General features: G+C 33.7%; 1 protein-coding gene across 2 annotated transcripts in view; it reads left to right on the forward strand.

The window, feature by feature from the left end:
• LOC109537790 (flocculation protein FLO11) overlaps window positions 1–26,377 on the forward strand; it is a 137,549-nt gene that overhangs the window by 6,838 nt on the left and 104,334 nt on the right. Inside the window, exons 1-3 of one of the 2 annotated variants that reach the window (XM_048665536.1) lie at window positions 20,921–21,030; window positions 21,157–21,297; window positions 24,653–24,743. In XM_048665536.1, coding sequence (XP_048521493.1) covers window positions 21,174–21,297; window positions 24,653–24,743 — 215 coding nt within the window. In that variant the 5' untranslated portion in view covers window positions 20,921–21,030; window positions 21,157–21,173. Of the gene's footprint in view, window positions 1–20,920; window positions 21,031–21,156; window positions 21,298–24,652; window positions 24,744–26,377 lie in introns of those variants that run through there. The other variant, XM_019904682.2, reaches the window with a different exon arrangement.

The following is a 26,377-nucleotide window of genomic DNA, read 5'->3' on the forward strand; positions in this document are numbered from 1 at the left end:
AACAATCCTGGTTTGACAAAAAACCAAAAGTACTTAATCCTACTTTTAGCGAAATAAATTAGAGAAAAATAGAGGGAAGTTCCTTCAGTCGTCAATTAAGTATTAGGGTGGTTTTTAAGTCGGATCGGAGGAGCCTAATAAAAGACGTCAAGTTTTTAAAATTTGCAATGTGAGTTCTATTGCAGAAGACATGGTTTAGTGTCTCCAGGCTAAATAAAAAATATGTGCCAAAACAAGTTAATCACATTTATTGATAGTCTAGCATATACTTAATACTAAATGCTGAACGTAGCAATAGTAAAAGGGAATGCTGATCAGAAATAAACAACACCCGCAGCCATAAACTATTTAAAATGAACAAACATACAGCAGTTATTGTGTACAATTACGTACCCCAGGCGCCCTAAAGTTATATTTAAGCGCTCATTGACCTGCTGAAAGTTGTGGGGTCAAAACAACTGTCGATTTGTTTGATTAGTTTGAAGTATTAGACCTCGGCGCTTATTAGACCGCAGCAAAAGATTTACATTTATCTACGAACGCACACAGAGACATTGTTAGTACACATTTATGGGCGAATCTCTATCGGCGTGAAAATGTGCATATCGCTACCTGAGGAAGAAACATACTTCATGTCGACAATTGGCGACATTACTTTGAGGGGTTTTAGGGAGAGTTCGGGATAAAATCAGTTTTTTCTCCAATATTTTAGCGCTTGCTACCTTTAACTATCAACTTTATATTTAGTAAGAGTTTACCTAGTTGTTGAAGCTTGGAGTTATTAGCGTTTCTGGAATCTTAGAATCCCTGTTTTCACTTTGGTGGGCCACTAAGTCAGTACTAAATCGATTTTCGCGGTACTCTCTCAATCGAATACAAGGTGGTGAAGCATGATAAACCGTGCCACTTTCACAGACTGAGGCATTTTCTTTAGAAATACATTTTCTACCCTCACCAGTCTAGTTCAGGACGTAGTTAAAATTATTTCTTTGTCGTGGTACCGTTTTGCCTTTTCGTCCTGACTAGCTCAGATAGCTAATAAAAATTTAAGCACTAACAATGATTTTCGATCCTCACCAAAGAGTTAGAAATCCACCAGGAAATTTGGTAACTAACGCTAGTGTTTGTCTTTAAGTCAAACTCTGATCACATTTAACATGTTAAGTATGTATTTTTGTATTTATGGAAAATTTTCCTAATCTCCATCGATCCATCAACGAACCAACAATCCATCGGAACTGTTACTACCACAAGTGGTTGTCGCGCTCCGCCAGAAAAATTCTCTAAAACACGCAACACTAATCAGAAAAAAAAATTGTTCTTTTTTCTACAAAAGGGACTCTTCAATTTTTCTCCCGACCACCCCTTCAGCGTGAGATAATGGACATTTGGAAAACTATTAGTCTGGCTAAACATTACAAACAAATTGCAAAATTCACGTAAATTTAGGCATAATTTTTATATTGAAAAACTACGATTCTATAAATTTTAATGAAAAATCACATCGGCAACCATCCAGCTAGAAATTTGCGAAAAAACTTGTCAGAGTTACGTATTTGTGATCAGTTTTTAAACTGTGCCTTTCCAAACTTAATTTGTATATTAATGTCGCACTTGCAAAAAGTTTACTTTTATTGGGGACACTTATCAATTACTCTATTGATTAATTATTTGACATCATAAACGTGCGGAAGCCACAGTGTGTTGTTGTCCGAGCAAATTAATCCTGAGAAACTAAATTTTGTGGAGGCAAGTGAAACTAGCCGCAATTGTACATAAGAAGGAACATCGAAGGGCATTCAAATTTTGATAGAAACAAGCACTAACGCCAGGCAAGAATAACCATTGAAAGGTTTTTTAGGAACTAAGTATACACAAATAGTTAAAAGATGAACTAGATCCCTACTGTTTTATCAAATGTTTGTATTTAATTTCCTTCTTTTAAACAATAAAGACTGATCCATGTGCTGTAAATGACAAAAACTTCATTTGCAGTTGTGATCACGTCAGTATCTACATTGTTGCCGAATTGATGATTCAGTTTTTTGAAAATATCTTAATTTTTGTGAGACTTGTTTATTTTTCGTTATTTTCTCTGTACTCTAAATAGCTACCCCCCACATATACTCCAGCGGAATCACGCGAATTTTGAATTACCCTGAATATAAATAATTCGTTTAATCTACACCCACTGTGCCAATTAAGTGCCCGTTGGCGTTTCTTATTAAGTATACTCGATCTTATATCAGAGGATAATCAGCATTACTTCGTAAGATTCAGTACTTTGGTTAAGTGTTTGAAACATTTTCTCACTTGGGTAATCGTTTCTTCGTCGATTCTAGTTGCTCTAATTAAGTTTACGGCAAGGCAGGTGGCAACATATTATATAGACGACGTGAGCAGGTACCGACGAAGCGTATAATTTTAATCAGTGCTTCCATTTTAAAGACCTTGTTATTTTGGTTCATTTATTTTCGCCGACCTATTGATCTGGGCACGTGATTCGGCGAAGCTTCAGTATATCCAAATTCCAGGCGAATTTGCCGATAATAAATTCTACAAGGGTTCTTCCTTTTAAATTAACATTCTGTTATAAAATGCAAAAATTTAGGGCATTAAATAATGAGTAAATGCGAGAATACATCTTTATTATTATAGTTTTCCTCTGAGTTTAATGAGTTTTGCGGTATTGCACAATCGGGTTTTTCAGTAAAATGTATCTCTACAACCGATTTTTTTGAAAATCACCGAAAGCAATGTAGTAGAAAGCAATAACAGGGCTTAAAATGTAAATTTGTCATATATCCATGTAGCTACTTAAGACACGCATACCTAGTGCATATTTAATTCTTTGTATTTTTTTCATCGCTAAAGAATATGAGATATAAATAATGGGATCCTACTCGTCATACGATTTCCAATTTCAAAAAGACACTAACGAAAAAGTTATGAATAAGTAAGCCAAACAAGTAGAAATCACGATATGAATATCAAATAGCGCACTCAATCTCACACAGTGAAAAATAAGGGAGGAAATTCGCAAATCGATATTTCACCTTTTGTCCGATTCCTCGCCCTTTTTCGACATCAATCTACCGCGATAGTGGTTATAAGGTTTCGATGTTTCCCTACAAACCATCAACTAAAGCTGAAATTGAGTGTCACGTGTCTGTCAGCTTGTGCTTGTTATGGCCATATGCTACTTACCTTCTTGCATTTGCATTGTTTATGAACCGGATAAGTGTTTGAGCTGACTGGTCTTTGCAAAGTTCAAGAGTTCCCATAATATTTGCTTCCATATCGTAAAAACCTCTAGATGTTTGCCTGCAGATTGGATCGACTTTATTCCTCGGTATTGAATCATGATAATGAGCAAATTTCAGAATGTTTATGTCTCATTCAATGTGAAGTGTGAGGCGCTTAATAGTTAGACGATAGGAGGGTGTGTTAATAAAATTAGTGGTGGAAATAAACGCATTGATTTTGCAATCAAAATAATTTGAGTTATTTAATCGAATGAGCAACTATAGCACATAATGTAATAGAAATCTCAATTGCGATTTGTTAACAAGGCCCCTCCTAAGTACGCTTTTTTTAGTAATCGAATAAATCCAATTACTTATTCAATTTGATTTTGCAGCCCAATTTAAGCTTTCATTTAGTACGCAATTTTGACGTATTAACTATCTATTCGGAATTTTTTAGGTACATTTCTAATTAAAATGTAGTTTCTTGTGTAGATATAAACGCAAAACCACGCAAAAGACAGTCCCTGTTGTCTGCTCATGCTTATCGACGAATACGTATCCATAATTCCCTACTCCTAGGTATTCTAAAGACACTTTTTTGCTCTTTATTTTTCAAAAGGTGTTATGAATGATTGAGTGAAGCGTGAGCTTCACGCATGAACTGGCGCCCCAAGGTATTGTCAGTGTAATGTGTTGCCATTTCGAACACTCAATATTCCATAGCCCATTTTCTGCATTTACTCACTGATTTTCCCTCGTGTTTTATTTCTGGCTAGGGATACATGTTAGGTGTCTATGGCTGATATAGATCATCTCTCGGTTGATTTCTAAATGAATAAAAAGTGAAATGAAAAAATCAGGTAAAGTTTAATTCCCTAATTACTCAATAACTTTGTAACTCAATACACATAATCGATAACTTGCCGTCTCTAAAATGAATACTTTGAAAATCTGATTCATTCAGCCATCGAGCCGAAACCCTATTTGTATGTTTATCCAAATTATTTGCATAGCTTTGTACATTTAATGAAGTCGAAAAAGAAAGAGAAACTTACTTAAATCCAAGCCCGAGAGCCAGGATTTATTCTCTCCCCTGAAGAATTTTAATTAGGACAAAAGTCTTTTTGCTTGAAGGCTGGCTTATTTTACCTTCTTTCACTTTCTTGTTTTGTTTATTGCTTCAAGTTATACAGTCCTTTAGAAACATCCTTCAACGAGATGCATGATAAAAACATTTTATTTTGTGAATAATTATCTGGTTATTCGAGAGAACTGTACTTGGAATGGTTTTAATTTCATGAGACTTAATAACTTTCAAAGAACTAGATTCGACGATCGAAGTATCTAACTTCCTTTAAAGGATATGTGGATTCTAGAGGCTTTTACGTTTCAATATTTCTTAATACTTATATACACTGCGCTATTTCTTAATACCTGGAAACATTTAGTTATGACGAGGTGTTCAGTAGACGCGGTAGAAAATTACAAACTTCTGATAGGTTCATACCTACCTTCTGCTGGGAATATTTCATTTGTAATATGTTTCTAACTACCAATTATATTTCAAACCGCAACATTCTTTTTCACAGTTAGCTACGTTTTATTCGCAATTTCGCCCCTTGCATTTCCACTATACAATTTTCAAACCCTAGCAACCAACAGACTATATTAATGTAGCGTTAAACCGCCCTTAGGACACCCGATATCCGCTTGGCGAGAAAAGGACACACTATAGATAATTACTCAGTAGGAACTGATGTGTTTAAATGAGATCGAGAGAGAAGGCAAGCTACACCAAACGAACATATCCCGCATCGAATTTAGTTCTGCGAAGACCTGCTTAACAATGGTGGTTGAAGGTTGTGGGAGAATTTGTGCTGGAAAAAAACTAAAAGCAGCGTTGTCAAGTTCTGTTGCTTTGTCTCACGTAACTCCGTTTGGGGCACATCGAGGACCAATTTTTCTGTATCATTTGCCATACTCAGAGCCCAACTGTATAGAGACTAACGTTAGATCGACAAAGAATCAGAACTGAGGAGGAGGCGCCAGTAGTTAAGTAGTTAATGGAAGTAACTACTATTCTGGAGTTAAAGTTTTGGCGCCATGTTTCCCGATTGGTCGACAAAAGTACTGTAGAAAAGTTTAAAGCTCAATATGGACATATTTAAGAGAGCAAGAATCCAATGAAGCAAAGGAACAGTAAATTATTTAAAATAACGTAATATCGCGGTTTGCTTTCCGTAGGAATGAGATAAATTTGAAAGATTAGCCGATACATAGACTTTCTCGTGGAAATGGAATCGACAAAAGCCAATTTTATAAGCGGATGCCGTGACCTGAGGCAATGAAATAAAATGCACTGAATTAACATACAGTCTGATAAGCAGATGGAATCAGAATGCACGCGGGGTGCCCAACGGATCATTTATTGACGAGACTGTCTCAAAGAACATTGGAAAGATTTGCATTTTTACAACTTCAATTAGAAGTTAAGCCAGGTAGTTTTATTTGAAATAATTAATAGCTCTAAAGCGGGTTTATTCATCGTGGGATATTAAAGGAAATTGTTTGTACCTATCAAGATCGAGATCTTTATCCCGCTATTTACTTAATCCTATACTAAAGTTCTTTCTAGCTCTTTATGGTAAAAAATAATTCGCGTTAAAGTCAATATTAAGAAGTTCCGAATTTCACCTGTTAAGTCAAGTTTTATTGTTGGCTTTTGGACACTTTGATGACTTGAAAATGCAACCATTTTAGGTACTTTTTGAGACATTTATGTCAATTTACAGTCTAAAGTCGAAACAAGTTTAGTATTTTTATTTTCAATATTAAAACTGAAAGCCTTAACATAAATGAGTGAAGCTTTGGCGTAAATCAATACTTAGTAAATAAATTAATGTAATACCCCCAATGTAATTTTTCGATATTAAACAATCTTAAGAAGGTAAATAATTTGAGAAGTCACATTGTTATTATTAGTAAGACCGAGATGAAAGCTTATTAGCTTATTAGCAAACACTAGTAGAACTTTTAATAATACAAGTAAGATGCCAAAACGAAGTCGCAGCTAAAATTCCATTCGTTCAGGAAATTCAGGTGTAAAAATATTGAGAGTTCGGAGTAGGGTTTCCGACTACGAGCTCCTAGTCCTACTATACCTAGTCTGACTATATCATCAGTCGTATGACTTTTTCGATAGTCCGTTCCATGAACTATTATAACTTGTACTAGTTTATTTCCATTAGAAATTTTTGACCTTCAAAGAAATAGAAGCAAAAATTCCACGCTCTTCAGCCTATTAAATCTTGGTACTTGGTATCTAAGGTATCTCATAAAGGTTTTGAAACATCCAATTACTTAGTCGTTTTGTCGCTGTGTGCCTTCGAACCTTAAAACATTCTATATCTCAGAAACGGTTTGAAGTATGAAATTAGTCGTAATGGCCTTTTCGATAGACTGTGTTAAGAACTAGCTTTTACTTATGAACTTTTGTCTCACAAGTTTCTAATGTGTGAAGTTAGAAGAAGATAGCTACATTTTCGGGCCGGCGAATTTTAACACATTGTCAAAAGTGATCTCTAGTTCCTAAAAATGATGAAAATACTTGTTGATGGCGATCGAGGCTTTAATATCATGTGAATGATACCTGATTGAATTAGTCGGCCTTCTGTCGCCTTCGATGGGTTATTTACGTTAAACTGCATGTTTATACATACATATACATGCAAATTAATACTCATGAAACACATTTCAATACATTTTATTTCTATTCTCCAGGAATTTGGAAATTTTATAGCTAAAAAGGAGAAGAATATCCCAACCCCACAGAAAGAATGTCGAGTATAAAAATGAAATGAAAAGTGATGATTTATGGCGTGTGTATGTTTTCTCAAATATCATGTGCGAATTTTATGAGTCCTTCAAACATCTTTTATTTCAGCCGTTATTCTTGTTAGAAAGTATTGATTATGGCATTTTTTACCTGCGTTGCTATGATTCATCCAAACGGCTTTTTATTAAGCAAACCCTTAAAACCCTCTTGCCGAGAGGTTGGCCAATGTGATTTAATCTTAGGAGAAAGTTGTTTAAACAGTTTTACTTAATTACCTATTTGCTGTCGTTCAAAATAGATTTGTGTGTCACTTTACTCATCAACTACGTTCGGGTGGCAATTGTTTTGTTTCCAAAATTCCCAATCGAAGTTATAGTTTGAACTAATGATCGCTTTCATCAATGGCATTAAGTCAACACTTGCGAACAAAGGGAAACCATTAGAAAATGTTGAGGAATTGAGATTCTGCTCTGCCCTTTACAAATCCGCATCTATACTCCACATCTGTTAAAGTTCGTCACATGTTGCATTCAGTTTTACTAAATAATTCAAGTCAGTGGAAAAAGCTCTATATGCATAAGGTTATCCGCTCAGAATATGTGCAAGGAAGGGAATGTTGAATGTCATTTTGATTCCAACTTTTTGCTTCTCATGAATAACTACTCAAGTATCGTCAACCAGTTTGTTGTTGCACAGGGCATGGATATTCTTCATTATTTCCGTTCGTCTTGAAACAAAATATTGATTTTGGAATTATTCAAATATCTATTAGAAGTTGATAAATATATTCTAGTTAGTATTAAATTTTAATGCTTAGATTTAGACATATACTTAGACATTGATTAATAAAAGTTTCTTCAAATTATAAGTCGAAGAAGAAAATACCTAAAATATATATTCAAATTGGATAATCGGGAAAAGGAGTAAATTGTTGATAGTTTAAACATAAATTGGGCATTGTTGTTAGAAAAATCACACATGTACGTGCTACTGTGTAGCAGGTTGGTTGACAAAAATAATAATTTGGAGCTTTTAAATCGAATACATTAAATCTGTTATAGATCACGATCGTAAAAACTTGTTGAGAACTAAATTATTTTTGAATGTTACCATTAAATATTTTAAGCTACATTCCTTGAGAAGTGGTAATAAGTAAGTATTTGTTAATATGAATCAAACATATTATATTAAACAATACCTACATTATATTAACAAGGACTTGACAATTCGCAGCCTATTACTTAAGTGCTACTAGAGCAGATGTGAAAGAGCGGTGAGTTAGCAATTCTAGCTAGTTCTCTTTAAACACCGCATGGGTTAACCGCATCAATTCTGTTTTCAATTCTGGTTCACTGTTGAAAAAGAATAGCCGCACCAATGTCTTTTACATTTTTGAAATGAGTTCTTATATAAATTATAAACAAAGCCTTCTTTCTCCTACTTGTGTGTCTATTAACCAGACGCTTGGTTTTTATACAATTATTTTACTAATTATTGCTTATTTGCGCCTTTGCGCTAATAATCTTGGCCATGGTGATTATCAAAATTTTGTTAAACAGTTTGTTGTTTTAAAATATTGGAAGTTCCTTTGTGGGGGTTTTTGAGAAGAAACTGCTAAAAATTAATTAAATAGACGTGAATTGATTTTTGTTTCTTGAAAAGTAATTAGAAAGCACCTACTGCTTGTGTTACCCTTTGAAAATATGTTTTCCAAATCATTTTCTCTTCAACTCAACATTGACCACTTATTTTTTTTAAATGTGTAAACTTTTTTGTGCACTTGACTGTTACGTATCGTATAATTTAGCCATGGAGAATACATTGTTTTTTTCAAAGATTGATAATGAAATCGATCTCCAATATTGCTCACTTTAACTGGGCGACACGACATAAGTATGTATGTCAATCTAGCATGGGTAGTTTTGAAATTTTCGAGCAAAATTAGAAGCAGCACGTCTTTGTAATTTAATGTTGTTTAGTCAATTGGAGCAATCAAGGAAGAGGAAATAACCTGTTGTAATAACTGTAATATGTAATCTAAATAAATGTAACAAAAAGTAATTGAAATTTACATGGTAATTCAAAAATTAAATAAAAAACGTATGCGCGTTTAATACCATTACAATATAGCGATGAAAATGTTGACAAATAATGCCGGTTAAGCGTAAACTGCAGTATTTATTTTTATTGATTTTTTCATATAAACGGTATATGTACACTTATTAGCAGACTGTGTCTATGCCAGTATATTAAATAATACAGTCGGTGAAATGACGCATTCTCGGACCGTCTGCATCGCTGCTGACTCCGCTTTGAGATAGCATTTTATCTTTTAATATTCCTCATTAAATATAACTGATGCCATTGACTTGCGCTCACATTACATATTTACTGATTCGATCATATACATATAATGACACTAGCACTATACAAACTAGACAGGGTGAGTCAGTTTATAGTAGCAGGACTTTAGCAGAACTTTAAGATAACAATATCATACAAACATATATTAAAATCGGCTTGGTTTTTGAGATACAGGTGAGGTAGCAAAGTGCATTCTCATTTTTGAAAAATGATTCACTCAAATTTTAAGATACGGTAATATTCTGGGACTTATCGTAAGGCCTCAACATTTAATGTACTGCATTTGAATGCATTTGGAAAAATAAGAACTCTTTGGTTTTGTGAATTCTACTGCCTTTTTACTTTTTATGCATTTATTTTAAAGTAAATAGTAATAGAGCAACTCCAGCGCCCACTGATTCGCACCAATGTTGCACTTTCATTAAAAAAGGAGGAAATCTTGTAACAAGGTTGTCGTGTTGGTGATAAGAAAGTAAAACATTGAACTCATTGTTGTTTTTGAATCTCTTTTCACAGTGCAATTTTGCCGAGGAATCTCTATGGGGGCATAGAGGTTTAGTTGGATTATTGTCAGGCCGGTGTAGGCCCTCCCTTTATTTTCTCCATGCCCTTTGACATGTTCCATATTGATTCTTTCAGATCAGGCGTGTCTTCAGGCCGTTTCATGTGGGGCTTTCTTGTTTCGTTTCTATCTACTTATACTGTATATCATATATCGAAAGTCAAATCTTGTTTTTGGGACAGTTCCGTTTTAGTCGCACTTAGCAACTGTTCAAAAATTATGTTGCTCGAAGTGGATGTGCTCGTTTCTGGGACGTTGCAGTTATATGAATCAACGACCCGATTAATCGTCTACGCACCGCTCAGATTTGTAATCGCGGCAACTTTCCCCATTAACAGGACTGGGTGTCCGTTTTAACCCATTTAACAAATAATAAATAATATCGAGTAAAACACAAGGGAGTGGCCGTTCGGTCACCTGTGTAGCAGTCCAATCACGTCGTGATAATTCCGAGGATAATTTCCTGCGTCCGAGAGTCCGGACACGATCCGAGGCTATATCGCTGGTGTGGACCCTGAGGCCTTGTTCCGTTCATTATATGTCTTGGAGAGTCTTTGCAAAACAACTTTAAATTAATTCTTAATCTTACTACTAATTTCTTCTAGTCTGTTAAAAAACAATAAAAATCGAGATCTTTTCGGAACAGTTAAACTACCTACAAATTTAATAACGCTTGGGACGTTTCTCTGCAGGGCAAAACAGCGACTAAGATAATTAATTGCAGGTAGTAAAAAATTATGTAATTCCTCACAACTCCTTTGAATTGTACAACTAATTGCAATTTGATGATTGCCATGACACAACTACCGGCCACTAGTGAAGGAAGTTGATTGAAAGTTGGGTACTTATTCTGAATCTCATACATATTCAGATGAAGTAAAAATCTGTATTCTCGAATTTGAAAACGTAATATTATATGGAAATTACTTTCTCAACAAAAACCTTAAGTCAAATCTAGAATATACAGGATGATTCAAAATTGGCGGCATTCGTCTGGGGGTGGTTAGCGAGTATAGGAAAGATTTTATCAAAAACTGAGATAATTGCAAAATACTAGATCAGAATTAACATTACGTAAATACCTGTTGCTTCTTAAATATCAAACACTCAAATATCCAGAGATGAACACAGAAAGCGATGTTGCAATGCAAAGAATAAGTCAGGCTAACCAGTGTAGTAAACGAATATCTATCTAAAAGGTTACGATTTATTTACAATTAAGTAAAGATGAAGAAAGTCTTAACCGAAAAATAAGAAAATCGTTCTGGTGATCGTGGTGCAAAATTCTTAGATATGAATCTATGAGTTTGAAAAGAACCGTTTTGAAATGTGGACAACTCACAAGAGGTGTTCGAAGTTCTGCCCGTTTATCTTCAAACATGTTTGTGCCCGTGTAATCACATTGTTGGACACTCTTCGCATCCTTACTGGGATTACAGTTTGAGCAGCATCTCGTATTCGGTTATTTAACTTCTGATCAATTTGTACCGGAGTTCGGTAGACCAGAGATCTAATGTGATCTGTGTATTTGATATACGTGATATGGATGTTACCCTTCTTTGTAATTCTTCCTCAATTCCTGTGTTTAATAAAATTAGTAAAGAAATTACGCCCTTCTTTGGAGGCATAAGCAAGGAATTTGGCTTTTGGCTCATGTGCTACGATATCTGCCTACATATTCACTGAAATTACTAAGAAATGAAATAATCAATAATTATTTTCTTAGTTCTTGGTTTGAAAGTTATTGCCATTTCTTCGTATGGGGTCCTTCAGATAAAAAAAAAATTGCAGTAGAGATATTGCTGTTAAAGAAAATTCTTCATGAATATAGATAGTAATAAAACAATAATAGTTGAATCTCATAGCTACCAACTGCTAAATTATATGAATGCAACAGATTGTTCCGAACATGAGCAACACGATTTTCAATTCTAAATATTTCTCAAAATATCTCGAAATGCTTATATGAACGTTAAACCCGGATTTTGTAGGAAAAAACGCGGTTAAATTACCAAACTTTTACTACTGATTCAGCTAATTAGCATCGATTTTAACTGTTTCAAAAATCATGCAGCTACCACTTCAGTTAAATTAATTTCTTTCCGTGTAGAATTTAGCCAGTCATTTTTATGCGAAAGCTCTCTCTTGATATATCGCCGTCGCGACCCATTGGTCTGCTGGAAGATGGAATTCCGTGTACAAAAAGAGATAAAAACAAAATTTATTCCAGCTTATCTTTCTCTATTCCTTGTTTTTATAATGACGTGCATTTAGAATGTTCGGAATTTTCCGATCATTTAAGATTAGGGAGAGTTGAGAAATGGGGGCGTTGGCTTAATTATGTATTTGAGATAATTTTTCATGCAATAAAAACTCGTTTTTTTTTTGGGGGTGTGAGCAAAAGATTTTATTCGTCAATTTTACAATAACGACTCTACTCAGTGCAAATCATTGGCGAAATATCGCTTGAAGGTTTTCCGTAATATTTAATGACTCCACTTCTTGCACGTCAACAATTCTCAAATATGTCATTACATTTGTCTTTATTAAAGATTTATTTGCACCAAAAATAAAATATTAAAGCCATGTCCCTAAACGGTGATTTAGTGGCAAGGGTCGTTTTCATATTTTCATGTGTAAGCCAGCGTGTAATTTGGTTTGTGTGTTGAGATTTCTGCTTAGGAAAATGTCTACCTGAAAATTAATGTCTTGGTGCTGTTTTCAATGTGTTTTGTTTTGTCTGTGAACTTATTTGATTGAAATCATTAACAATAAGTGTAAATTGGTTCTTCGCTGCATGGCAACTTTTTCTTCTACTATAGGTCCCCAATAAATTGGCGTTTTCTATAAATTTAATTTAATATATTTTTTCGTCTAATTTATTTCACTTAAGCCGGTTTTGAGAGCCGCATGTACTTGCTGTTGGGCAAACAATTCATTAGTCGAAAAAGGGCAAAGTTGCATTGACACAAAGTGAAACGCTAATAACACTTGAAATTATTTTCAAGGAAGAACGGGAGAAGAAAGTGGTTGTTCATAAGATTAAAACAAGAATAAGTTTTAATTAATTACTGCCTTCTATAAGGGAATTTCATTCGAATTAATTTGCCATCGGGGCTGATTGGTTTTTAAAAACATTAAATTTTCCCCCACATTTTGCAAAACCATTTTCACCAGTAGAACATATTATCAACTGTGGCCAATAAATAATGGTGAAGACATTCAGGCAGGTGTTTTTTGAGATAATTAGCCTTCATTCCGTCAGGCCAGCAATGTATTGTTGTTTCCGGACCCTTCCTGGTGGCATGTGCATTATTTCTTCGTAGGAAACTGCTATAGTTTAATTAAAAAGCTTCATGTTTTAATATCCGATATCTGTCGATAATACTCAACTTATTACAGTTGTCCCAATTTCCTTGCTTCGTCGGGTAAGATAATGTGTCTTTTTCCAGCATTTTTCAATCTTCTAATGATGACCGAGTTCTTGTACCTACCTACCTACCTACCTACAGATAAGGTGACAATTGGCAATCGGTATATCTGAGGAACAAAAAAGATTCCTCGGAACCCTTTCTATAATCAGAATGGAGAGTCAAATTTATGTATCTACCTCCACCATCCCTCTGTTAATTGGATTATATTTCGATTATTTTTTTATTTAAAATTGGTGAAACACTAACCCAAACACCTTTTGGCAACGTAAACACGTTTCTGTTTTGCTTGTTCAATATTTAAGGTCTATTTGTACTTTTTACATAAAAAAGTAGCGATTAATATTCATACTAAGAACTTTGTACATTTGGTGTTACCTGTGTTTAGTGTAGAAATGACACTTATCTACGGTTCTGAGAGCAGCTACGGCTTTTAATATGAGAACAAAATGTAGGCCATGAATACATCCGATAGTTACTTGTTTAAATTTTCGAAACTGGTTCTTTTGCTAATAGCAAAAGAGAAGTTGTCCCCACCTGACGTTAACAGCGTCCTCTATAAAAAGTTGATATCTCCTTCGGGTTTCCCCTTAGCGATTACACAACAATTGTATAACACATTTTCTTGTATTCGCTATAGTTTACGCTATATTTGATTGGTTATTTTAAAATGAGCCATCCTGTATACTGATATTGTTTAATTATAGTAGATGTGTATAAGATCTGGTCCCTAAACAATCATCTATTTACCTTTGCATATACAGTTAGTTGAGAAAGAGGGGAAGAGACCGAGTATATATAATAGACATAAATAAACCCCAGAAGCTGAATGAAAACATTGAGTAAAAGCCCCAAAAATCAATCGATACAAATTTATTTAATCCCAACAAAATACCTAAATGGTCTTTCCATTCGCCGATATCGACAGCCATAAATTATCTCGATGACTCGACACTTACTCTAGCAGGGATAGTGCAACAAGACAAGATCTCGTCACATGAATTATGACGTTTTTAGCGGTGTGAAAGAAGATTAGTCACTAGACCCTCCGGTTTGCGTTGGGCATGTTTCGGGCCCTTTGCTATCGATTTCTGTCTCACTCTGTACATGGGCTCTTCCTTTTGTGTGCTTACGTGTTCTCTTTCTCTTCTTAGTTTACCTCGACTTAATCATACGAGGGAGGGTTAAATGATGGATTACTAAAGGGATTTTCTACGTTTTATGGGCTAATTTCAGTGGTTTACATAAAGGAAATAACAGTTAAATACCCTCAGTAAATGAATCAAAATATTGCTAATAGTATATAGCTATAAAGTTTGGTGCTCAGAATGTTTGGAACTTCTCCTCTTTGATATGTTTTGGGTTGTAAACTAATCCTGCCTAGATAGGAAATAGGGCAATATCACTTTTTTGCCATATTATTTATTGAAATGCAAATGATTGGTTTTACAAAGGAAATGGAACATGATCAGCTTGAGTTAGCAAACTAAGCAACAGATCAATACAAAAGTAAAATATTACTATCAATCATTTTTATTCGATTGCCGGTCTTTATTCACATAGGTATTTGTAAAGGTATTTTTTCAGCTCCTTCAGAATTTTCTAACGAAAAGCACATATCTCCTGCAGGAGTTTCATATGGAACTTTAATTCCTCACCCCGTATATAATTTTACGACGTCGTCTTTTGCCTGGCTTTGTTTATCTTTCTGGTATATTTGCCTTTCTGTACTGCTTTAGTGGTTTCAGCTGGTATCACGAGGTTTTACCATCCGGTTGGGGACCCGTTAATTCGAAAACAAATCTAAACTAAGTTTTGGATAGGGCAGATAATTTGCAATCTTTAACTTGCGGTCGGATAGCTAAGACAGCTTTGTTAGAGATGGGTGTGTATCAATTAAGTTTTTACAGCGATTTTAATTAGCAGTTTTTGGCCATTATCAGCCAGACAAGTCGAGAAATTGCTATGAACTGAATGAACTGTTATTTTTCTTTTATTTGCAGAGCACTTTGTCAAAAATGCGATTTTGATAAAAATTGTTTGAGATACTTGATTTAAGCGCCCTTTTTAGTCTGTGTTCATTATTTTTTATGGCAAGTTCGGCTAGAGGAAATCCTAGTGTTTATCTCAATTGTCTTGTGTACAAAAAGAATATGATAAATTAAGTATTGCTATAATTGATGACGAATTACCTTTGGATGCGAATGAACTTCTGAATTACTATTTTCCATTAGGGCGAAGAAATCACAAGCCAGTACAAAGTAGTTTTGTTTGTAGAGGAGATATGTGGGCAATGGGCATCATCAGTTTTCTTATAAGGTACATCATCACGAGTATTTAGTGCTGTTTCAAAGTTTTTAAGTAAACATTGCAATTTACTTGAACAAACTGGCGTTAAATTTAGCGCGGAACTGGAACAACAGACTATTTCAGGCATTACGAAAGGTTCATTACGACATTTTTCGCATTTAACATAATCTGCACATTCGCTTTGGAACAACAGTTCCCGTATTCTAAAAAATCGTCAAGTCAAACGGGTTTTGCTGATTTTGGAGCACAATATTTCTTCAAACAATTTATGCTTGTACCGGAAAAGTTCTTTTAACGTTTATTGTGACCAGATCAACATGAAACTGCTCTAATACTTAACAGTTGTATGTAACAACTTTTATATCTCAGGCATTATTTCTAAACGTCTGTACTTTTGAAACCTTTAATTAATAAATCATAACATATTTTTGTTACAGTTAAAATAAATAATGGGGGAAATTTACGAAAAGATTGATTAGTCATCCATCAAAATGGAACACTGTGTATATTTAGATCTTAACTGACATTTGAAAACATTTTTGATGGATGACTAAGTAACTAACTAGTGGTTGAACTTTCTTGGTTTTCTCAACAGTGTTGTTTAAAACCCGTAAAATAACAAAATTTTTTCTGTAAAGTGAATACATCCTTAAGTATTACGATGATAATATTCTCTTAATGAAGCAACTTTTTAACATTCGCATTTTCTGAACAAATCAGTTATTTTAGGATTAAAATAAGCAGTTTTACTGCAATGGTCACTAAAGGACGTAAATACTGAAATTGTGATATATGCAGGTTAGAAAAACTGAATTTGTGATATATGCAGGTTAGAATAATCAAGCAGATTCAATACAAAAAGTTATTCGTTCTGACAGAAAATAAAGCAGCTTTGAATTTTTTATTAAGCACGTTTATAGAGAAACAAATAACTTTTTTTCACTACATAAAAAGTGAATAATCAACTTTCTAAAAACGTTTTTTTATTAATTTATGAAAAAGGTAATAATAGGGCTGCTACGAATTTTTACGCATAACTAACTGACAAAGTACTTATTTTACATCAAAGAATTATTTACTTTGAATGAGAGAATCTTTGTAAAACAAGTTTTTCAGCCAAAATTTTAAATTTAGAATTCAAGGGCCTGTATGATCAAGCAATAGAGCAATAGAAATGCGCTGTCGATCTTTACAAAACTTGCAACTTTTAGTTTTTGGTGTATTTGGAAAAATAATGTGCGAATTCTAATATTATAATTTTTTTAGCCGTGAACATCGAAGCTGGAAACAAATCTGCAATGTTTTCTGAAAGCAACTTTTGTAAAGCAGTGCGCGTAGATTATTCGATTCCACGAAATCATCATCAAATTTGATATTTTAAATACGGCCCTGTTTGTTTATTCGAAAAATCTAGGAGATATTTTTATCTTCAATTCTAATATGTAGATATAACACATTGTGCTTTATTTATGTTTTGAAAAGATCTACTGTCCTTCTGTTTTCTGTTGATTGTTTTGTTTCGTTGGAAAGTTCTTTGCCAATTTAAATTATGGTGAAATTCTCGATTAGGTAAGTTAGTATATCACTAGGGTCAATAGTTAATATTTAACAGTGCTGTTAATTTCAATGTTTTCAGTTAATGTAAACAAATATTTGCGATTGTATGAATTAGCGTACAAAATTCAGGGGCCTTTTTACAGCCTGCGGGATATGATTAATTTAGGTGATTTAATTTAGATGAAGAAAAAACACATACAATTATTAATAAGCAAAAAGGACAGTATTTAAAAAAGTTTTATGCTTCAATGTGGCTGATGTAAAAGTCAGTGAGAAATAAAATTAAAGCCCGACAACAATGCTATTGAAATTAAACAATCGGTTTGGTCCATATATGTATTTTTGATAGTATGTTTTGCATTACCATTTAATTGCCCCTCGTTGTTCGCAGTTCAACGATCTTTGTAACATTTACTTTAATTACTCCTCATTTGGGACACAGTGTTTCAAGTCAAATTAACTACAGGCGTATAGCGAAATGTTTGGTGCATTTCTCGATAGATCACCCTGTATACGTACGAACCAACACCAGGAAAGCGTCTAACGCGAGAACATGGCTAGACTTCTCATACTTCAAAATTTTGTTTGTTAGATAAAGATACTTGTTTGCAATTTCTTCTTGTGTGTTGATTAAAAAGAACCATGAATCTGCATCTGACTATTTATTATTCCATTCGTCAATCATACATCTCTCAATTTGGCATTTTGTAAGCCTTCATATTGCTGATAGAATATTCTTATTTAGAAGCTCATTAATGTTTCAACTCTTTCATTTGATAAGTCTCAGTTTTCCGTAAAAAGCCTGATTAAAATTGGACGTTCAAAACATTCACAGTGCCCAACCTCAAATTTAATGAACTCGTTGAAGCATAGCGCGGGCATCGTTCTAATATCAGTCCTGCAGCCTAGCCTGCACAATAAATTGGGCAGCTTCAGGCTTCTGTTTAAGTTGGAATTAGATGAGTCACTCGTCAGTGGCAGGAATATCGGGCCCAACACGTATTTGCTTTCATTCAATCAGTTCTATCAAGTGTAGAGTGAGAGATGAAAATAGGAAAAATAGATCCTAGAGTAGTGGCTGTAGCTTATAATGAATATAAATTATCAACTTCTTATTCGGGAGATATTCTATAATTATTATTTTTGACACAGGTAACTGTGCCTTATTCTGAGCTAATTATACAAATTAGTTTATGAATCGAAGGAAAAGTAAACTTTGGAACAGTTGCTGCAAATGAAAGTATGTCAGCTACAGTTCCCAACACTGCCAAGTACCCCAATTAAAATCCACATGCTAGCGCATGAACTGGCTAAAGTATGTGTTATCATGTGGTATTAATCGTTAGGCTTTGTACTATTCCTGTTGCTGAAAAGCTGCAGTTTTTTAAATTCTGAAAATAATTCCATTCAATTGTATTAACATCAAAATAACAAAAGTCAAATTGTACAAAAAAAGTTTTGTTATTGGACGCAAACTAAATGTTAGTACCTTTTTTATGTCTATTAACTGAAACCTCGGTTATTTCATAAATACAGGCGGAAAATGCAGACAAAACAAATATTTATTCTTGTAACCCCTCTGCGGTAATTGTTCTCGAACAATGTGGAAATATTTATGATGACATAGCGGTTGGTTATTTTCATAAGCATAAATGATTCAGATTTGAATAGACAACTTTTTTTCCTAGTTAGTGACACAAGCTATTGCAGTGTTAGCACGAAAGGAGCGTTCCATTTCTTTAAATACGACCCACAAACGCGTTTTGACAATTACATCCGGATTTTCAAGTTGGCTGTACGCTCATTTGACTTGCTAAAATTTAAAAAAATAACTGTAATGAGAGTCTGAAAATATTTTTGGTTTTCTCTTCAATTCTTATATTATTTATATTCTACATGTATAACATTGAACAAAATTGTGTCCCTATGTTGCATTCTTCAGCAAAACGTAAGTTTTGGGTACATTTGTTTTCTGCAGCTACTTAGCCAATTTGCCGCTTAAGTTACGGTATAAATCAGTCAAATTTACCAAATATTACCACTTTGATTTACTGCAGTTAGTTGCTTTCGGTACCACGGACAATAAGAAGCAATAGAAATGTAAGTGATTTTGGTTCACAAGGCACATCTGTAAATAGAAATGCAAATCAGAGGTTTCAGTACGCGAAGGATAGAAAAAAAATATTTTAAAAGATAGTGGAACAGACTACGATTCGACATTATGCCTTGTTGCACGACGGACTTTAAAAAAGGCTGACTTTTCAGTATGATAAAAACAAACAGAATTTTTACATTTTGTAATCAAAGTGCTTTGTAAATTATCCAAATTTGGATTAAAATAATTAGAAGCGCGGCTAAGCTGGCAACAAGGCAAAAGTCTGGCGGTCTCTTCGACTTTTAAGAACTTCCAGTGCTACAATTTTGCAGGTCTATTGTAAAATTGTAGCTGAATTTTTGTTGTTTCGGAGGTCGGCTTGTCATTCTTCTTTCATGAAAAATTATGCATTTTGTTGAATTACGATCACAGCAACATGTATTCATAAAATGTTAATGAGAAAAACGCCATTTACAGGTTCGAATCAAATACATCGTTGCCAGATTTACTATTTTGATTTTTCACTTATTCTGAACATTTTATCGCGGATCACATTGACAATTGATACAGTTTTATCTTTTGTTCTCCACTTTACCACTAGGTGGCAGTTTACTTGAAATAATTTTATGTTTTACATCGACTTTCTACCATTACTTTAGAATCACCCTTCAAAATGTTTAACGCATTTTCCGAACATCCTGTATAAGGTTCTATTTACTTGTTTTTGACCTGATAATTAGATTAACTTTGTTAGATATAGTTTATGTTTTACAGAATCATAGAAAATCAGCATTTTCAGAAATGATCATTAGATTCCCGTTTGACGATATGCACGTTTACGTTATACCTAAGTAAAGATGTTCTGTGGCACGTGTGATTTTTTCTGTTAAACAGTCACAAAAAACACGATTTTACCTGGGCCAAGCTATATTTTCTTCAGGGCTCTAAGCGGGAATCAGATTTTTTTTCAGTTAATTTCAGTAAAAGTGATTTGTCATTAATTCAAAGCAAAAGAAAATGCGGTACAAAAGTAGAGTCAAACATGTCAGAAAAGAACTAACATAATCTTGTTTAACAATAATGTAAAAACATAGTCTAGAGTCAACACGAAATTAAGAAAAACTCAGTATTTAATCTTTGCTGTGGTATTTTGCAGTTAAATAAGCTATTTTCGGAAACTCTTTAGTAACTTTTTTTAGTAAACTTTATAGTAAACATTTTCTTGAATTTGGAAGCAATTTTATTGAACCATTTGGTATAATGTGTAATTATTAATTTTTTTATTGGTTGATCATCAGCTTTCAATTACTTAATTACTCCTAAACGAAACATTTTGTCCAACAATTATTTGTTCTCAAGTATCTTGTGCTAGTTTTCTTTATGGGTGTAAACGTAGCTTACTTGAAGTCAAAATGTTGAAGCCGATCACTGGTCACTAGATTTTTAGGAAGCTGTTCGTTGTCTGGATGTGACTGTCATTGCCCAATTGTCTTTGTAAACAATCAAAAACACTTGATGACAGTGCTGTATAAATCCCGATATTTAATCAAATGCGTTTCAGTGATTTTACCTCCTTGTGAACATTTGACTTGATAAGAACCATTAGGTATTAACAATAAGACGATTTGGTGAGTAAAACCGTTGTTTAACGTAGCCGATTGCACGCAATTTAATGTGGATTCAAATCTACTGTTGATTACACATGAACGTATGTGAAATTGTTTACACAATAGTAAATGCTACTTTTTTTTCAGCGGGCTTTTTATTGATCATGGAGCTTCCGGCATCGAAGCCGGAGAAGATATGGCTCAACGAGATAAACGAGTACCTGACGTGTTATCTATGCAAAGGATACTTCATAGACGCAACAACGATATCGGAATGTTTGCATTCCTGTAAGTAATTAACCCATTTTTTTTTCGTTTGGATGTTTCCTAAGAGTTTATTTTAAAAACATTTACGTGTCATTTTTATACATGTATTTTATTTGCTTCATTGCTTCGAAAATTAATATTCCATTCCGCTAAAATTACTACGCTCTCGTGACTTATTTAAAGGTTTTGCTGTTATTGAATCTTTAATGGAAGCCTCAGGGCCGCTGTTCACCTTTTGGAAGCAAAGAATTCCATTAAATATTCAACTGTTAAAATACTGATTCACGTTGAAAGTATCACAGAAATAGGATTAAGTAGCGTTGTAGGCAATGGGCTTGAAAGCTTTCCGAAATTTGTTCACTCCGATGAGTTTAAAAATAGCAGTTTTAGTTGTGAATTCGCAAACCTTGCAGGAGGCGAGGCTAAAGTTATAGAAAATTATTTTCGGTTTTGAAATCGTAAACTATTCTCTTCATTTTCCAAAATTGGCTTTTTTATCGTTTGCGTAAACCGACTGCCAAAAAAGTTCCGGTCTGATTAATAGTAGAGATGATGATTTGCAATACGTATAACGTTATCACGGATCGAGAATAGTACTTTTTAAGAAGGACCAGAAGGGACCAAGACATGCTGTAAATTAATTTTTCAATCTAATTAAATGCTTGTATGAAAACTAATTTTAGATGAAATCTAACTTTCTTGAAGTAATTTACTTACATTTATCTAAGTATATTCAATTTCCCATTTATGTTATTTTCATTTAAATAAAATGCAGGTAAGCTATGAATTGCTGCTGAACTGGAAATTTTGAATTATTTTTAAGTGGTTATTGTTATTACGAGCCTTTATTGAAACACTTAATAGAACGCAAATTAATTCTTTGACTCAAGACTTTAAATAGGATAATGTATTTTGGATTAGAATTTGGTTATGGTACTTTTGATCCGTCGTAATAATTATCATGCTTTAGGGACTGTCGAAAAAATTCTGGTTTTACATACATTTCTGAGCTTGGTTTTACATTTATTCTTTGCTTATAAGTATTTTTTTTTCTAACGATCTAACTGAAATATATTTAACATGGTCCAGATTGTAGAGCTTTATGATTATAAGTGCTGTCAATGAAAAACGAAAATATTACTTCTCTAAAGTAAGTATGTATGAAAAGAAAGGAATAGGAAGCTTATAACGGGATGAAAATAAATTGATTTGGATAACCCTAACCGAATATATAACGTTTTTATTTTGTAGAAATTACCATTTTTCCTACTGAATAGTTCAATAACTCCGGAAAAGATTTCACTAATATTTATCGCATTGCGGTTTATTTTAAATTTAGTTTGTTAGAAATTTGATAAATTTTTCTCTTGACGGGTCTTCTTTGATCATAAAATTGGATCATTTTGGATAATATTCTGCAATGTATTCTGCAAAGTAGTTATTTAGATTTTACAAGCGAACAACATTCTTAATCATGCTTTAGTTGTCAGACTTGTGTTCTGTTCTTTTAATTTTTTTGGTACGCGTATCTTCATAACGCTAAAATTATCTCTAAACTAATAGTTAAAAGGGAGTTAAAATTCAACTCTTTCGTTTTGTTAATATTGGAATACCATAAAATACACTTATTTTACAGAACTATTTATTCACTGTTCTTATATTCTCTTATTAAGATCACACACGATCACAATTGGAGTGTTTAACTGGAATTCAATTTACATGAGATTTAACACTCGGTGGTTACCAGTCAATAATAATTGAAACAGCATATGATTTAAGTGTTGACTATTCAAAAACTATCAACATCCTGAATTGTTCATTTAATTTTATCAAGAAATATTTTGTAAGTTTTGTGCCATGCTTGAACTTCTACTGCATTGCTTCTTTCTGCGTTTCTTTATTCTCACGTAAAACAACAAATATACCTATAATGCAGGTTTTGTAATATCTAACTTATAAAATCTTCATAATTCGCTTTGTGAATAGAAGCTGGCATTAAATGAAAGCTTTAAAAGTGAGGTATATTTGCAATTGCCCATGATTTCGAATATATTCACACCATTCCACATTAAATATAATCGTATATAAAGGGGAAGTTAATGGTTCGTCAATATTAACTAACTATCATACAGGGCATCACAAAATGCCATAGCTAAATGGAATGTTCTCGTAACTGATAGGTACATCGGTTTGACACTGATAAATTTAATAATTAATTTTATACCCGGCGGTTCAAACAAAAACGTAAACTTTTCAATGGTGCATTCTTTGGTACAACGGAGGACGATCTGATCTAACTTTTATTAAAGAAAAAGGTCCGGCTCCTCCGCTCTCGATAGTCAAATTTCTTCGAAAAATTTATGTTTTTTAAATATCGAGGAAATAATGGATTTTAATGAAATTGGCTGTGAATTTGTCCTTATGTAAAACTCATATTTTGATGAAGCAGCCGAGTTCATCGGCTTTGGGTTAGTTTTGTGTGAGTTAGGTATTCTTGAGTGTCTTGGTACAAAAACTACCAGAAATTTTTATTTGGTACCTTGAATTAACTGGCTTTTTTTAAGTTGATGCACACATCCTTTTCAACATTTTTGTATTCTTTATAAAATCTTGTAGCATTAATAGTTTTTGCGTAAAAAAATATTTCTGTTTCCTTGCTATTTAACAATTTCAGACATTAACGGCAATATGAAATGTCCGACATGCTCAAAGTTTCAGGTCGGTTGAGCTTTGGAAACTATTTCGTTTGTATTGCATTTTTTAGAATCGGAACGAAAAGAAGCAAGCTTTTCTGCTGAGCTCGGTAACTTCAACAAACCATGGCCCAAAATGAATCAGTGCATTAAGTGACGAATAAACTAATTGATTTGAACGCATTTTCAATAGGGTTTTATTCTGTATAGCGATGAAATCAAATAAGACTATTCGAAAATAAAACGTTTGACAGCTTAGAGGCAAAAGACTTACGACTTACGCAAAAGACGTATTTTTTTCGGGTTTGCATTAGCTACACCCGGACACATAGTGGAACATTTTTTTATTGTAAAAACGTCTTTATTTATTAGCAAATACAATAGTTTGAATTGTAATTGCATCATTTAGTTACTGAATTAATTAGTTAATCGTAAAGTTTTTCAAACTTATTTTTAGTAAAAGAGACACTCCAATATAATACATTTTATATTTTATCAGATAGACATAATCAGGATTTCAGCATGTTGATATCACTTTCATCAAAACTTAAACTAAGTACCTTGAAGCGGTTTTGTAAACTGAAAGTCAAACATTCACTTGTTCTATTTTTCTGTTTTTATTTTATAAATAAATGTTTTCCTTAGCTTTGGATCTTGCTAATGTCGTATTACTTTTATTACAGTTTGCCGTAGTTGTATTATCAAGTTTCTTCAAGATAAGAGCTACTGTCCAGTATGCGAACTTATCATAAACAAGGCGAAGCCCAACTTAAAGTGAGTACCATTTTTCTATTTAGTAAATCATTAATAAACATGCAGACACCACAATTGTATCCAATTCATCACAATTGTATTTTAAACATACGGTTGGTAGAGCTTTTGGTATCCCAATCTTCTCACGTTTACACATTTTTAATACAATTTGCTTGATTTGGCAAAATCAACCATCAAGACACTATTTGATATTAAAATCTGAAACATAAACTTATTTGAGGGTCAGACACGTGCTTTTCTACCAATCTGCCGCCGCTCATATTCGTCTACAAAGTAACTGTGTCTTTTTTGCGCATCTTTTTAATTAATTAGTACCGCTACACTTAGGTTAATTAGGTGTAAACGTGATGAGTGCCCTCGGTTTATATGGCTTTCCTGGTTTTTATGCGTTTTAAAATGGCTGACTAGCATTCGAGGGCCCCTTTAGAGCTTTGCTTTACTAAGTGGTCCCCGGTTTAGCTTTTTATGCGTATTCAAACACTCGGTTTGGCTTTTGTCGTGGTGTTAAACTTTAAACACCCCTTGAAATCACGGAAGCAAATGCAGAAACAAAAAATACAATAATATTCATGATGTTCTGCAGCTTTTAGCAAGGAGGTGGTTACGAACTTATGAAAGCAAGTATTCAGCTGAATTATCGTCTCAAAGAAATCAAAGATGTACCCTAGTATTTATTGATGTGAAAGTAGGTTAGAAAAAGTTGCTAAGTTAGAATAATTCCCTATTGCACTGAAAAGGTAGACCCCATACCGAAATGCCTACCTGATCGTCACACCTGGAGTGATAGGACGACAAAACGTACCTAATTGTGGACACATTGAAATATGAATCTAAAGATGACCACATACTACAAGCTTTTCATCACGCCAAGGTTTATTAAAAATCGAATTTTAACCGAATAACTCAAAAATAAGTTTTAAAAAATGTACAGCTTTTCTTTCTATCAGGTCATCAATTTATCTATCAAATATCCCTATGAAAAGGAAATTAACGAGGGCTACGCTACTGGTTCTTCACGACGGTTTGTTCCTTCAACATTATATGCTTCTGATATTAGAGTACCTATGTAATGCTTCTCGCGTAACACTTGGGCGACTACACAGCTTTAACACAGCAGAAATAAAACGGTTTTCTACGTTTATTGGCGAGTTTGTAGAAGTATCGCGGCCTCGCAAAATCGTAACAAAACCACAGCATTTAAGTTGGTAAAAGCTTGCTCCCGATAGGGCCATTTCTTTGAAATTTAATCATTTTTTTGAATAAAATAATCCTTCAGAATCAGCTGGGCCATTTCGAGAAAAGGTGCCATTTTACCAACAATTTCTGTTTAGAATAATGGGGTTAAAGCCTGTGTCCCATGCATCCGTTTATACGATGGTACGATAATACGAAGGTTTTCTATTGGTTGCAGATCTGTCAATTCGTCCGCCGTCGTACGAACTGACAGATCTCCAACCAATAGAAACACTTGAAACTACTATGAAAACGATGGCAGTAATGAGTCTCTCTAGATAAAAAAAACTATCAATGTGTCATTTCAAAAAACTTTCACAAATAAACTTTTTAGAACAAAAATTCAATTTCTGCATCCCGTAGCTGCAAAACTGCATATTTTTTGTTTCCATTTGAATTGT

The sequence above is a fragment of the Dendroctonus ponderosae genome, unplaced genomic scaffold (assembly GCF_020466585.1).
Source record: "Dendroctonus ponderosae isolate FM_Combo_2020 unplaced genomic scaffold, Dpon_F_20191213v2 Dpon_F_20191213_4, whole genome shotgun sequence".
In the NCBI taxonomy this organism is placed as follows: Eukaryota; Metazoa; Arthropoda; class Insecta; order Coleoptera; family Curculionidae; genus Dendroctonus; species Dendroctonus ponderosae.